General features: G+C 34.8%; 1 protein-coding gene across 2 annotated transcripts in view; it reads left to right on the plus strand.

Moving 5' to 3' along the window:
* NUP205 (nucleoporin 205) overlaps nucleotides 1-16,398 on the plus strand; it is a 74,725-nt gene that overhangs the window by 13,564 nt on the left and 44,763 nt on the right. For both annotated transcript variants that reach the window (XM_036246575.1, XM_036246576.1), the window contains 11 exons: nucleotides 1,005-1,169; nucleotides 4,783-4,958; nucleotides 7,115-7,231; nucleotides 7,400-7,537; nucleotides 9,104-9,254; nucleotides 10,303-10,508; nucleotides 11,789-11,971; nucleotides 13,586-13,636; nucleotides 14,252-14,461; nucleotides 15,749-15,848; nucleotides 16,224-16,361. In XM_036246575.1, coding sequence (XP_036102468.1) covers nucleotides 1,005-1,169; nucleotides 4,783-4,958; nucleotides 7,115-7,231; nucleotides 7,400-7,537; nucleotides 9,104-9,254; nucleotides 10,303-10,508; nucleotides 11,789-11,971; nucleotides 13,586-13,636; nucleotides 14,252-14,461; nucleotides 15,749-15,848; nucleotides 16,224-16,361 — 1,635 coding nt within the window. The remainder of the gene's footprint in view (nucleotides 1-1,004; nucleotides 1,170-4,782; nucleotides 4,959-7,114; nucleotides 7,232-7,399; nucleotides 7,538-9,103; nucleotides 9,255-10,302; nucleotides 10,509-11,788; nucleotides 11,972-13,585; nucleotides 13,637-14,251; nucleotides 14,462-15,748; nucleotides 15,849-16,223; nucleotides 16,362-16,398) is intronic.

A 16,398-nucleotide genomic window follows, 5' to 3' on the forward strand; every position in this document is an offset into this window, starting at 1 on the left:
AAAGGTTTTGATATTGGGTCATAATTGTATCAATTTCAGGTGTTTAGATTGATTAACTCATTTATAATTTCTGTTATTCTGTTTGTATTTTTTGATTAATAAATGGGAGAAGAGAATTATTAGTGCACGTACAGTAGTAAACAGAAACTTTCAAAGTACAGGAAATTAAATAAAGAATGTTCTTAAAGGTTGAGAATCACTGAAGCAATTATTCACAAGATAACATCAAAAAGAAGTATAAGAGCCCTGGCTGGTGTGGCTCAGTTGGTTGGAGTGTTGTCCCATACACCAATAGGTGGCGGGTTCGATCCCTGGTCGGAACTTGTGTGGGAGGCAACCGATTGATAGATCGATGTATCTCTGTCTCTTTCTCTCTCTGTCTCAGATCAGTAATTTAAAAGAGCAAGTATAAGAAAATAATGAAGTAAAATAAATGAATTCTTGGGTGGTCAATAGTGTTTCTCATTACTTATTTATTATTAGTATTTATTCAGAATTCTGTGCTTGTTTGAAATGCCGTAATGCAATTGAATTGTAAATTGAAAATTCTTTGTCATTTGGCTATTTTTTATTTATGATACAATCGAGTAGGTACTTGTTTACAATTTGCATTCTTTGTTTTGATCAGTTTTTACTTAATATTTTAAATTCAGGCTGGCTTATTTATCTAGTAACATTCTGCTTTGATCTTTAAGTAGCATTGATTTATATTTTAGAATTTATATAAACATAAAACATGAGTAGCTCTTTATTTTTCTAATTTATTTATAGTACACTTATAAAAACCATTGAAAATAATGGAATTAAAATTTAGGATTGTCAATTTTTTTGTTTTTCGTGTGTGTACAGTTTTTATAGTAGTGTAATTTTTGGTTTGCTAAACATTAATGTCAATTAATCATAAATCTTTAATGAGAATTCTGTGATTTTTCGACATTATTTCTGTATATCAGAGTGAGAATTTTTCTATTTTTTCGTATAGTGGTGTATCTTTGTGTTTTCAGATATGATTCATCAACTTCCACTGTTGACGGAGAGACAGTACATTGCAACAATTCACTCTCGCCTTCAAGACTCACAGCCCTGGAAACTGCCTGGGCTGCAAGCCACTGTTAGACTTGCCTGGGCACTGGCGTTGAGGGGAATATCTCAGTTACCTGATGTGACAGGTAAATTGATTATAGGTAATTTTGTTATGAGAAAGAACATATCAATTTTAATGGTATTTTGCAATAGGAAGATATCCAGAATTATATTAAATAAAACTTTGTTAAGGTGGTAAAATGCAGATCTCTTCCCCCCCCACCCCTTGTCTCCCAAAAGAAATTATATGTACCATGTCCTATTGTGCTGTTTTCATTCATGTAACGATCATACTCAAGTAGTGGTGTACTCTAACATGATGGGAACTATCCTTTGGTTGAAATTTGAAGTTGAAGAGTTGTCATTTGTTTTTTTTTGTTGTTGTTTTTTTAAAATTTAAATTAATTTATTTTTGTTATAGATGTTTCTCCTTTTCCCCCACTGATTCCCCTCCCCCCCACCCTGTCCCCAGCTTTGTTGTCTATGTCCATGTCCATTGTTCATGCATATATGCATATAAGTTCTGTGGTTTATCTCTCCCCCACCACCTCCTCTTCTGGGGATTGTCAGTCTGTAGCCCACTTCCACGTCTCTGGGACTACCCCATTCCTCAGGCTGTTATGTTCATTATATTCCACAAATAAGTGAGATCATATGATGTTTGGCTTGTTTTGTTTAGGATGACACTTTCCAGGTCCCTCCATGTCGTTTCAAAGGATAAGAGATCTTTCTTTCTTACAGCTGCATAGTACTCCATTGTGTATATGTACCACAGCTTTTTTATCCATTCGTCTACTGATGGACATTTGGGCTGTTTTCAGATCTTAGCTATTGTAAATATGCTGCTACAAACATGGGGGTACATATATTCTTTCTGATTGGTGTTTCAGGCTTCTTAGGGTATATTCCTAGAAGTGGGATCACTGGGTCAAATGGCAGTTCAATTTTTAATTTTTTGAGGTAACACCATATTGTTTTCCATAGTGGCTGCACCAGTCTGCATTCCCACCAGCAGTGTACTAGAGTCCCCTTTTCTCCACACCCTAGATTTTACAATTCACATCAGTGTTTTCTAGTTCTAGAGCGTCAACAGATTCCAGTATATTACCAATTGTTTGAGGCTCGAATAATTTTTTTTTTTCCATTTAGCATTTTAATTGAGACTGTGTTGAAAGGTATTGCATACATCCAAGGTACTATCAGTGATGTAATGATTCCAGAACATTTTGTTCCCAAGGGGGCTGCATAAAGCATTTTTTGTGTTAGGAGTCTTTCTTTGGCCAACTGGTTTTTATTTTAAAGCTGACGGGTGGCTAATTAGACATTTATGTTCACGTACAAATTCTGTTTCCAGAGAGTATCGCTTATTCATTTACAAGGCTTATTTAAGTACTTTTCTGGCATAAAATTACCCTTTAAACTTTTAGGTGGCAATGTGACAGTTAATCAAATTCATGTGCTATAATTTACTGTGCTATTTCCTGGATGTAGTTGGCTACAGAATAGTGAGTAAGAATAGGCTAGGAATCCAGACCCTGTTTCAAATCCCAGATCTTTGGCTACTTAATCTCTTTAACTTTAGTTGCTCATACCCTTTTATAAGCTTTGACAATTAGGGATATAATTAACTTTTTTAAACTTTAAAAATATTTTTATAAATTTGGATTTTAAAAATTGCTAGAAAAGACAAATTGTTTACCTTATATTACAGAAATGGTAATTTCTTGAAGACAAGTTTAAACAAAAATCTCAATTTTGAAAAATTAATTCCTATTCTTTTTATAGACTTCTGAAAATTTTTATCAGACATGTTAATTATTTTGTAAAGTGTATGTTTGGAATTTTACTAAACTTTACTAATTTTGAATATACTTACTTTAACATTAAAACTCAGTTTACATTAAGCTATTAATGCCACTTACTACCTAAGTAGTCTTCCATAAATAGTTCTTGAATTTATCATCATGCAGTTTTAATTCTAACATTTATGAATTCAAGTGAAGGTTTGGAATTATTATTATTATTAATATGTACTTAATAATTTTGTAATCATTATTAATTATAATAAGAATTAGGAAACTTATTTTGTTCTCTAGGAGTTTGTATGGAATTGGTAGATATATAGGCTTTATTTCAAAATGCAAAACAAAAGATAAACCAAATTTAAAAAGCCCTCTAGTTTAGATTATCCTTGTTTTCAAGGAAACGGAAATACTTTCAATAGCACACTATGTATTTGGTCCCTAAGACAGTAAAGCATAATAAGCTATGTAGCAGTTCTTTTCCAAAGCCAGATTATCACTAAAATAAAATTTAAAAGAAGCCCTGACTGGTTTGGCTCAGCAGTTAAGACCAGCAGCCTGCTGACCTAAGGGTCATGGGTTTGATTCCTAGTCAAGGGCACATACCTGGGTTGCAGGTTTGATTCCCAGCCCTGGTCGGGGTCGTGTGGGAAGCAGCCATTCGATGTGTCTCTCTCACATTTATGTTTCTCTCTCTCTTTCTCTCTCCCTCCCTCCCTTCTTTGTAAAATCAATAAAGGAAAAAAATAAATAAATGGAATAAAAAGTAATCAGCAATGTATTTCTTGATGCAAGGATATACTATTATAAAAAAAAGAATTGAATGTAAGTCAGGTCAGGTCTCTCTAGCTAAAACTACTAATTTTTAGTATATTCAGAGGACAAAAAATGTTAATGACACCATTGGGATGGGATGCATGCCACACCCCATTATGGGAAATGCTATAGGATAAAAGTCCCAGTTTCTTCAGCAAATAAAGGATAAGGGGAACATTTAAAAGATGTAGGAGGACCTTACAGATATATTAGTTAATTGCAATGTATAGTTCTTATTTGGATCCTGATTCAACCAAAAAAACTGCACATAAGATAAAAAGCAAAAAACAAAATAAAAATCTTTCATACTGTTTATGAGACAATTGTAAATTTGACTACTGTCTGGATATTTGATATTGAGGAATTATTTTTTAAGATCTGATAATGGTATTGTGTGTGTACGTGGTCTGTTTTCTTTTTGGAGTATCTCTTTGAGTTGTATGCTGAAACACTTATGAATGAAATGTTAAATTGTCTGTAATTTGCCTGAATCTAATTTTGGTGGAGATGGGGAATGCTTGGAGATCTAGGTGAAACGAAGTTGACCATAATGGGTAATATTGACGCTAGGTGATGGGTATGTGGAGGTTTGGTCTTTTTTTTCCAAATAAAAAGCTAAAAAAATCACAGACCAGTTTCACTTTAGGTTAAGATTTGTTTTTCAATTTTTGCTACTTGATTACCAAATTAAGAGAGTTTCTTAGGTGGTCACGTTCAGGTTTTGGTCTCACTTGTTGTCTGTGAAGACTTTTTCTGAATGATCCAGCTCATTACATTGAGATTGAAGCCTGAACATCAATCATTTTCAGATGTTAATGTTTTGATAATGGCTCCCGGACTAAATCAGTGTTACATCATATCTCTGAAGTAGTACTTCATGATGTTACTGTGAAGACCATGTGGTTTTCTAATGTACTTTGTTAGTACTTCGGGATTTGCGAATCAGTTCTACTGTCTTGTTTTGTGCATAGCACACACTGGGAGTTTGAGCAATTTGAGACATCAACAGACTATCATGAGATAACGTAATCTAGTTTAATAACTTTTCTTCCATGTGCTGTTTTTCTAAATACATTTCTAGCTGTGGCTGAATTCACAGAAGCAGATGAAGCAATGGCAGAGCTTGCGATTGCTGACAATGTTTTCCTGTTCCTCACCGAATCCGTAGTGGTGTCAGAAAACTTCTATCAGGACGAATTTTATATTCGTAGAATCCACAATCTCATCACAGATTTTCTTGCACTTATGCCAATGAAGGTAGGTGGGATAATTTAGCATGAGTAAAAAGTAGTAGACAAATTTTATAAAATAATTTAAAACTGACCAGTGAACTAACCTTATGTTTTAAAAACTAATAAAATATTTTTATATAGATTAAAATTTGACAGTAGTTGAATTACAGTTTGTGAATTAGTTTATAATTCATCAAAGTGAAATAATACCTGTTAACTGAGAATAAGCTAAAAAAATTTCACACAGAATGGTTTATAATGCGAAAGTAATAGTTAAATGAAAATGCTTGTATGGGTAGAAACTTGTTAATGCCATGCTACCCTAGGGATTGATGCTGAGTTGCATTAGTCATATCTTCATACATGATTTGGAAGGCATAGCAGAAAATCTTGTTTCATAGATCATTATTTAGACTCTTAGTTATAGTCTATAAATGGGCATCTGCATGGATACAGGTAACATAATGGATTAAAGAAATAAATGCATAGGCTACTTTTGAATAAAGGGCTTGATCTTAAAAAGGATTCTTAGACCCATTTCAGACAGCTTCCTTCATTTCATAAGCTGTGTGTGCCATGTTGTTCCAAGAAAGCCATAAAAATGGGGGCAGGAAATAAAAGGAGTTCTATAAAATCACTTTTTGTGTGTTTCTATTAAAAAAAACCACTCATGCCCGGCTGGTGTGGCTCAATGGTTGAGCTTCGACCCATGCACCAAGAGGTCACTGGTTTGATTCCCGGTCAGGTTGTGGGCCTCATCCCTGGTGGGGGGCATGTAGGAGGCGGCCATTCGATGTTCTCTCATTGATGTTTCTATTTCTCTTTCTCCCTTCCTCTCTCTCTAAAAAAAAAAAAAATTAGAAAAAAATAAATAAAAAATACATTTTTTAAAAAGCACTCTTAAAGAATCCACATTGTAATGCCATGTGTAGTTCTGATACCACGCTTTTTGAAAAACATAAGGCAAATGGAAAAAGTACTCACAAGGCACTGAACAATCAAGAAATGAAGTGCTTATTCATTATTTAATGAGTCGTGTTTAGTGAGTTTCTCATGTGCCAGGTGTTAGGATGCTAGTTGTGAAGAAGACAAATTCATTTGCCTCCAGCAAAGAATTTATAACCTAGTCAGAGAGATACAATATCTACACAGAAACACATAGGTAGTAACAGTAAGTAAATGAGGTATAGACAGTAAATTACTATGGATTTATTTAGGCTAAGGATAGCTCACTCAGGACTAGAATAGTCAAGAAATACATAACAGATAGCTTTTCCCCTTATCGACCTTGAAGGACTTGATAGACTAACATCACAAAATTTTGGAATAGAAAGAAGCCTGCTGATTCTTTCATTTTACATGTGCAGAAATGAAGCCTTAGAAAGGCTTAAAGTTTTTCCTAATTGATAATTATAGATAGGAATGGTTATGGAATGATAATGGTATCTGGAAATGGTAGCTGTGTCATAAATTTTGATATGCTGTATTTTTTTTTTTGTTCAATTTAATATATTTTCTATTTTTCTTTGAGACTTCTTTGATCAATGGGTTGATAGTGTTGTTCAAGTCTTTCATATCCATACTGATTTTCTGTGTGCTTGTTCTATTGAATATTGAGAGAGGAGTGTTGTAATCACAAACTGTAATTTTGGATTTATCTAGCTATAATTTTTTCAAGGGAGAAGTAGTTTCTTATTTCAGTTGGTATTTAGTACACACAAATGTTATAAGAGAACAGTTCTCAGCCAGGGTTATAATGTCCTTCAGAGTGTGTTTGGGAAATGAGTGGGGCCAGTTCTGCTTGTTACAATAACTAGCAGTGTTGTTGGTAGTTAGTAGGTAGTCCAGGTGCTAAAGTGTCCTTCAGTATTCAGGATAATCCAACCCAGTGAAGAAATGTCCTGCCCAAAATGTCAGTAATGTCTTCATTGAGAAACACTGTAGTTAAACTCAACTTCTCTATAGTGGAAAACGCATTGAAATTTTAAGATATCATAAATTATGGATAGTAATATTACAATAAAATTTCTAGCATATTTCTTCATGTCATAGTGGAAATGGTATTTAAACCATTTTTCTTTTATGTAATCACTTTTAGATAGTTCCCTGATTTCTTGATTTCAGTGTTATTCAGCCATATAATAAATTTACATCTTAAACCATATGTAATCCATTTATTAGGTGAAGCAGTTGAGGAATCGGGCAGATGAAGATGCTCGAATGATTCACATGAGTATGCAGATGGGTAATGACCCCCCCATTTCGCTTAGAAGGGATCTGGAACACTTAATGCTCTTGGTAAGCCATTTTATTGGGTGGATTGTCATCTTCTTCTGTTCTTTTTTCTTTAATTTTGGAAAATTTTAGATCTGATATCTTAAGTGAATTCATTAAAAATGCAATTTTTCCTTTAAAAGGGATTTTTGAGTTACCGGCATTTTCCCAGCCTTTGTTTACTCTTTGCAGATTGGTGAGCTATATAAAAAGAACCCTTTTAATTTGGAGCTTGCTCTGGAGTACTGGTGCCCCTCAGAGCCTCTGCAGACTACCACCATCCTGGGTTCTTACCTTGGGGTGGCCCATCAGCGACCCCCTCAACGCCAGGTGAGCTCTTAGTTTCTCCACTTTTCTACCCTGGGATGGTAATTGGGAGATTGAAAACATGAAAAATGTTTTTTCCTGATGTTGTTGCTGTAAACACAAATGACCATTAATGTAATCTTTAGAAATTTACACTGTTTCCTTTTATTTAAGGAAATTTGAAATTCTTAAATTTAAGTTCTGATTATTTTGGAGTTTATGTAGTCAGGCTTTTATAACATACTAGGTATGTGTCAAATCGTTAGAGACAGAAAGGTGTTTAGTCTCTTTATGTGTAACTTATTTGAATGTTGTTAGTACTAGTCAGTCCTCTATAGGCATGACAATAAGCAATACACATCATTCTTAACAAGTTGAGGAAGATAGGAGAGGTATGTGTACTAAAAGAAAAAGCTTAGAAGTTATCACTGATGACAGAATGCCTATGAGTCAGTAGGTATGTAGGAAAAAACTCATTTTTCATCCTAAGTTAACTTAAGTATGATATGCAGTAGCAAATAAAATGGATTGCCATCTCTGTCTTTGGGATTTCCTCTTCTAGAATTTTCATTTATGCTAGAGTTTAACATCAGATGTCCTTTCTTTTTACTGTATTTATTACATTTATTGTTTAATTTTTTCTCCTCATTTATAAATGTTTTAGAGAAGGATTTATTAAAAATTCTTAAAGATTTTTAAAAACTTTCTGTGATGAAAATTTTCAAACATGAAAGAGAGATTAGTTATAATAAACACCCAACATCTTAATTTAATAACTTAACATCTTGCTGTGTTTGCTTCATCTACTCCTGTTATTTTTACTATTTTTATTTTGCTGGGGCATTTTAAAGTAAATTATAGGCAGCATGACATTTCACCTCTCATTGGTTAAGTTAACATCTCTTAAAAATAAGAGTATTTTTCTACATAATTACTAAATCATTGTTACAACTAATATCTTTAACAGTAATTTCCAGATATCTGGAAATTCCAGATAATTTCCAGTACTGTATATTTTCAGTTCCGAGTTCCAACTAATGAGTCTGAATAATATTTTTAGCTGTTGATAATAGATTTAAGAATAAGCAAGAAAAAAGGAAGACTAGTAAGTGGACTTACAGAACAGGCGTGTAGGAACATGGTATTGGCCGGAACACAAAACAAAATATGTTTAGGTTACCATCAAAAATTCTTTCACGTTACAAGGTCTGTATACTAAATTTTATTGGAATTTAGGAACTCTGATGTCTAATTATATCTTTGAAATCGCTGGTTAATTTTAGATGGGTAAATTACTTCAATCATTTTGCACATTTAGAATATGAGTAATCTTATGTTCTGAGACATTGAGATGTTTTGGAAAAAAATATACCTTATATTCACCAAAATATTATTCTATAATTGCATTAAATTGCTGATGACAAGCTTGAGAAAACAGTTTTTCCTAAGTAGAATACCAGATTATTTTGGCTTTGGTGGGTTAAATCAGAGAACTTAATTTTAGTTAACAAGTAGTCTTTATTAGTTAGTCCATGTTGCCTTAAATGTAAGATATGCTTTATGTAAACTAATTGTTTCTATCTATTTCAGGTTGTCTTGTCAAAGTTTGTTAGGCAAATGGGTGACCTGTTGCCTCCAACGATATATATTCCTTATCTGAAAATGCTGCAGGGATTGGCCAATGGGCCCCAGTGTGCCCACTACTGTTTCAGCCTGCTCAAGGTCAATGGTAGTAGTCATGGTAAGAAAAATCTAGATGTTTAAGTTTGTTGTGACATTCTTGAGTTCAGTAGCACCGTCTATTAAGGATATTGGTTATCTGTAATACATATATTTGTAATAGGTTCTACGAGGCATATAACTTATTTTTATAATAATGGGGAAAGAAATACATGGTAGCTTTATGCATAGCGATGCCTGGATTATGCTCTCACAGATCGGAGAATTTTACCGTTTCCTTTATAAAATACAGTTCAATTTAAGAAATCAAAATTAATATATAAAATTTTTAAAGAACACATCCGGTATTTGAAATAAAATATATGCCCCTGCCACTTAATTTTGATTTTTCTATTTTCATAAGTGTTTGTTTTCTAAGTTTCTGTACTTACTGGTTTTTCTTTTGACCCTCTCCCAATTTCCTCATTTAATTTTCAGACTTGAGTCTGGTTAAACCAAAAACACTGCAAAAGGGAAGAGAAAGGAATATGTAAAAAACATCTGCTTTATTAGGTAGATATTACTTTCATTTTTACGTCTTAGGAAACGGAGGTTTAGAGAAGTAATTTACCCTAAGTCACAAGTAATTGGGGAGTCACGACTGGAAGTGTGACCCGCCTGGCTCCAAAGACAGAGTTTTCATTACTCCGTCAAGGCTTGCTCGTCTTGTGTGCTGTGCCAGTGCTTGTGTAATTGGTAGTGTCATTTCTAAATCCAGACTGTAGTTACCTCTCTCTATGGGAGTTAAAGCTCAACATTTGGGAATTAGTTGGTGGCAGAAGTAGCCCTGTATAGTTACGTGACAACACAGAGGTGCTCTCCTGGCAACGCAGTAGATAACTGACTTCCAGAGTAACTTATCTTTGCATTTACATGGGCACCACCCATTCTTAGTCCTGAGGCAAAATGAATCCAGAGTTCTAGCTCACAGATGGATTCTAACCTATTTTCAACACACTACTTATCTAGGACAAAGGCAATGTTTATTGTTTAAATTTGTTTTCTTCCTTGTTTCCAAGCAAATGCTTAGACATTTTTTAAAGAAAATTCTGTGCTGTCTTTCTTTACAGTTGAAAATATTCAGGGAGCAGGGGGCAGTCCTGTTTCCTGGGAACATTTTTTCCACTCTTTAATGCTTTACCATGAACACCTCCGGAAGGATCTTCCTAGTGCGGACAGTGTTCAGTACCGCCACCTTCCTTCCCGTGGCATCACCCAGAAGGAGCAGGATGGACTGATCGCCTTTTTACAGCTCACGTCCACCATCATTACTTGGGTAGGTAACCCAGCCACAGCGTGTGAGAGTCTAATTTTATTGTTTTCTGGTCCAGTGGCATTTTAAGGAGCCCCCCAATTTTATCAAATTTGTGTATCACTAAGTTTATTAGTAATTAATGTAGCGAATATATGGGATTAAGTTTTGTTTTGTTTGGCTTCATTTTTATTTCATTTTATAACTAGTCTTGTTGTGGCTTCTTTATGTCTTTAGTTATAAGAGTTCTGGTCAGCTAATCTTCAGGTGGCTCTCCAGTATTACTGTGCTATTATTTAGTTGTTATTTTGATAGTCATTGGAGGAGGTGAGCACTGCATTTACCTACTCCACCATGTTCATGGGAAGCCTCCCGTGGGATTCTGTTCTTACGCTGTTTGTTCTTCACCTTTAGAAGGTATAGTTATGGTAGTTCTGCTCATTACCATAAGCTAGTAAGAAAGCAACAGCCAACACCTGAAAGAAAATATGTATGAGGGCAAATAAGAATCAGTTGTTGGATGCTCATCCTTCTAGAAAGTTTTCTTGCATAGATGCGTGTATGTGTGTGTGTGCACATGTGTGCATAAAGCACGTTTTAAATTGAAAAGTTATTTATTGAATTACTCTTCTTTTCTCTCCTTACACCAAACCATCTTAACCGCCACTGCCAAATTAGTGTTTTTAAAAAACATTATTTTCATTACATAATTTCTCTGCTCAGAGTCTCTTCTAGTTGTTTCTGTTGTTCATCAGAACAGTAAATTGCTCAATCTGGCATTCTGAGTGCAGGATAAGAATAGTTCCTTCTAACTTTTTGTTTTCTTTCAATAATGCTTAACATTATTAAAAAGCAAAACATCAAGTTAGTAATTATTTCTCATTGAATTAAAATGGAGTGATATTTTATACCATATATATCTCCTTTTTTTTTCTTTTATCAGTAAAGGATAAGTATGTATCCATTTATATGTTACATTATAGTAGAATACATTGTATTGTTCCAGAAAGGATTTATGTGACCCTTGCAGACCATTTATTTCTGCATGTATTATTTACATGCTAGGGCTATAAAAGTAGTTCTGCAAAGGCTGTTTCTCCTCCATTCTTTACTGACTGAGCTAAGTGATCTGATTTGATCTAGTGGTAGACTTCAAGCACAAACCACAGGCTTATCTTTATTTTAGGACATATTAAGCCCATGAATACTCATCATAAGTGCTAGACATTTAGATGATTGCAGATCCTTTTTCTTAGCTTTTTAAAATGGAAAGTCTCTTGTTCTTTTTTGTGTTCAATGCTCAGAGTGAAAATGCTCGTCTGGCCCTCTGTGAGCATCCTCAGTGGACGCCTGTCGTGGTGATTCTGGGACTCCTACAATGCAGCATTCCCCCTGTTTTAAAAGCCGAACTGCTCAGGACACTGGCAGCTTTTGGCAAATCTCCTGAAATTGCTGCTTTCCTCTGGCAGTCATTGGAATACACTCAGGTAGTATTACAAGCTCTTTTATTTATTTGCATTGTTCCAGTTTGGAAAGAGAGGCTTGATAATATAGAAGCAACAGCATCCAAATGGAAACTTATAATATACCATGAATTTTCCAATTAGAAAGTTATTATTGCCCTGGCCGGTTTGGCTCAGCGGTTAGAGCATCGGCCTGCGGTCCCGAGAGACCCGGGTTCGGTTCCCGCTAAGGGCACGTACTTCGGTTGCAGTTTGTCCCCGGCCCTGGTTGGTCGTGCGGTGGCAGCCACTCGATGTGTCCCTTTCACATCGATGTTTCTCTCTCTCTGTCTCTTCCTCTCTCTCCCTCCCACTCTATCTGTACAAAAAATGGAAAAATGTCCTCGGGTGAGGATAAAAAAAAAAAGAGAAAGTTATTATTTTGGTCCTGAACATTAGAAACTAATAGGCTTGCTTACCTCTTGGATCAGTGACAACTTCACTAGGTTACTGAGACTGGTTCTTCTCTTAGGACTAAAGTTTTTCAGTGTTTGTAAGATATTAATGAATGGACAGAATTCCTCAGCTCTGTCTTTGAGACCAGGATGCTATAAGCCTTTGGAAGCCATCTGTGCTCATTAAATGTGGGGAATGCCTCTTTTTCTTTTCTATCTTTAGATGTAAGCCCTATTGGAATTTTTCTGTCAAGGTATAGTTATTCTGTATGTGGTAAAGTAAAAAAGGAAAATGAGAATGTACTATATAGAGATATTTCTAGGAAAATGGTTGAGTGGACTATGTGTCTGCCTTAGAAATAATATAACATAAGGGAGCCTCTGCTTCTAACACATTATTCATAGAAGCAACTGTTTTGAAGTAGTAAAATATTCCAATTATGTTCTAACATATGTGTCCTGAAGATGTTAACAATACTTTATAAAAACAAAAATGAAGGGTGTGGGTGTGTGCTAAGAGGCCCAGTCACTTTTAATTTAGTATCGATATTCCATTTCTTTCATTCATTTTGTATCAGCACTAATCCTAAGTGCTTAGTGTTTCTTTATACCTGAGAGGAAAAGTGATTGGGTTTAGACAGTTTGATCCTCTGAGTAAGATTATTTTTTAAAGAATCCCACCTAATAGTATATTCTCAACTTTTAAGAGAGTTAAATAATGTGACATTAAATAAAATTAATTATGCCATAGACAATGTATGACCCTAACAAGAACAGGACAGAACATCTTAACTCAAAACTTCTGCCCACATAAGAAACCTGTTCTGAACAAATGTACTTCTTGGTTTTCTGGTACCAATAGTAGTGGTACTATTGGTTGTGAAAACAGACCAGTGTCTAGAACACTGGTAAGATTTTATCCCATAAATCCTTCTAAGATTCATTCCTAGAATATCTGAGAGGAAATTTGCTGAAAACACTTAGAAATGACCAGTTTTCTGAAGCCCAGATAATTGGAAGTTCTATCACTATACCCTGACACAATTGCTAATGGAAGTCCACAGAGACTTCTCAGTTGTCAGTTCTGATTGACATTGTCAATCTGTGGATATGGTGGGTGGGGAATATGAGTATTATTGCAAAGTTACTACTTTTCATTGATGAATGAGGAATGCTCCTAACATTTCATTTTTACTTTTTTAAGATACTGCAGACCATAAGGGTTCCAAGCCAGAGGCAAGCTATTGGTATAGAGGTAAAGTTTTCCTTTTAGTTTCAATGCTCTATTTATACATTCACATGATAGAAAGACTGAGAATTATTCTTACTCTATTAAGTTCTTATGATTTTCAAATTTAATGTATTTTCATTTGAAGGGTTTGCTGGTCAGTGTTGAAACTTTTTTTGAAAGGAACCAAAGTACTTTAGGTTTCAGCATTGGAAAGGATGTTAAATAGCAGCTATCCAGAGTGAGAGTTTGTTTTGAACTCAATTTAATTAGGTTACTTGAGTCAACCTGAAGTGGGGCCTGGTTTCTTTTCTTCTCTCTCTTTGCCCTCACTTTCTCTCTCTCAAAAAAAAAACATTTAAGATTTCTATTTTTACTTAAGAGTTTGAAACAATATGCATGAATTTGAAATTCTTGATTGATCTAGATTCATATAATACTTTGTATCCCTTCTTATCCTTTTGGCTAAGATTAAGTATGTAATACTTTTGTGTTCTTTTCTCTCAGTGAATAATGGTAACAATCTGTTTTATCTTTTGGTGTGATATTGTAGCAATAATAATTAGTTAATGTCTGCAAAGTGCTCGATACCTTATAGCTGATATTTATATTACTAAATTTTCTTTATTTTTTTTTTGGAAGGTTGAACTAAATGAAATAGAATCCCGGTGTGAAGAATACCCGTTGACACGGGCCTTTTGCCAGCTTATTAGTACCCTGGTGGAGAGTTCATTTCCTTCTAATTTGGGTGCTGGACTGCGGCCCCCTGGCTTTGACCCTTATTTGCAGTTCCTTAGAGATTCTGTGTTTCTCCGATTCCGCACAAGAGCTTACCGGAGGGCAGCTGAAAAGGTTATGTTCAGAGAAAAACGTTTTCTCCTCATTCATTTATTGTTGCTTTTTCTGTTAAGGTATAAGAAGCTACAAATTAATTTTAGCTTTTGCAGGTTAGTAAGTTTCATAGTCTTAATACTGAAATGTCTATGGTCTAATTAATTTATATGCATTAAAAATAATTTGGAGCATTAACACCAAAGCACTGACTTTTAGTGATCAGTAATTTAATTAACATGAATTCATAGTCATTCAGATCCTTAATTGAACAAACTGACCAAAATGTAACAAAAAATGTTGCACCTTTGTCAGGTGGAAACACACTATCCTTTATTAGGAAGATTTAGGTTAGAGATGGAAATAAGTTAAAACTTGCACCAATTTTTTTTTTTTATTAGCAGCATATAATTACTAAACTCAGCCTTTTAAAAATTTTGTGCAATGAATTTTAAAAATGAAGTTTTAATTTTACTCTTTGTACCATTGTATATAATTTCCCTTTGGCATAGACATTTTTCCTTTTTGTTACATAGTTTGCAAAAAACTTTTTAATCCTCACCCAAGGTCATTTTTGCATTTATCTTCAGATAGAGTGGAAGGGGGGTGGGGGAGAGAAAGGTCCTGTGAGAGAGACACATCGACTGATTGCCACCCACACGACCCCAACTGGGGTCAGGGACAAACTACAACCAAAGTACATGCTCTTAGCGGAAACCGAACCTCGCACTCTCTAGTCCACGGGCTGATGCTCTACCACTGAGCCAAACTGGACAGGGCTATAAAAACAATTTTTAACTGAGGTGATAATGGTTTCTTTTGGAGCAAGCCTACCAGTGATTATGTTTTGTTAACATCTTTGGCTAGAGCCACGGGCTAGATCACTGATCTGGAATGAGAAGTCCAGGGCTTGACCTCCTGCATGTTTGCTGCCAAGCTTTATGGTCTCAGGGAAACCATTCACACTGTGACCCTCGCTCGCTTCCCCTTGGGAAATAAGGGTGATTAGAGGAGGTGATTTCTCAGATCTTTTCCAGATGAGCTAATGAAGCCCAAATAGCTGGTGCAGAATCATTTCTCTAAGAGGAATGCCTTTACAGATATTTTACCTTGAAAAAGTAGCCAGGTCATTGTCATTTAGCAAAATAAAGCAAAATGAATTGGGATTTCTGTATTGCTTAGCATAAATTAATAAAGTAGACATGGACTTCACTCATTTCTGGAGAAAAGTAGGGGGAAGGAAAAGCATGGCCTGGCTAGCACCTTGGACTGTTTTATTGTTATTGAAATATTCGTATCTTTCTATAGTGGGAAGTTGCTGAAGTTGTTTTGGAGGTATTTTACAAATTGCTCAGAGATTATGAGCCTCAACTTGAAGATTTTGTAGACCAGTTTGTGGAACTACAAGGTAATTCATTCTGTCACTTTCAAATAAGGTGTCAGCTATTTATAAAACTATTTATAGTTTATAAGTTATATATTATATATAGTATATATTATTCCCATTTATAAATCAAATTAGAATTTAATCTTTTTTGTTCCTAGCAAGAGAAAATAAAGTAAAATTTTACTGAATGGAAGACAAAGAACATTGCCTTACTGGTTCTTAGTGAGTTAACATATAATAGGTGACTGATTCCTGTGTACAGATCAGCCTTTTGGGGACTTGAAACTTGCCTTTTATGTGTTTAAATGCCATTTAATTTAATTCTTGTTTTTTATAAATCAAAGGTGAGAAAAATACTAATTTACCATCTCTTGGATTATGTTATGTTCTATTTAGGAGAAGAAATCATAGCCTATAAGCCACCAGGATTCAGTCTGATGTATCATCTTCTAAATGAGTCACCAATGTTGGAGCTTGCACTTAGTTTACTGGAAGAAGGCGTCAAGCAGCTTGATACCTACGCCCCTTTCCCTGGTATGTGCCTGAATGTCTTTCTGCCTTGAAAACAGTT

This window comes from Molossus molossus, unplaced genomic scaffold, assembly GCF_014108415.1.
Source record: "Molossus molossus isolate mMolMol1 unplaced genomic scaffold, mMolMol1.p scaffold_m16_p_7, whole genome shotgun sequence".
Classification (NCBI taxonomy): Eukaryota; Metazoa; Chordata; class Mammalia; order Chiroptera; family Molossidae; genus Molossus; species Molossus molossus.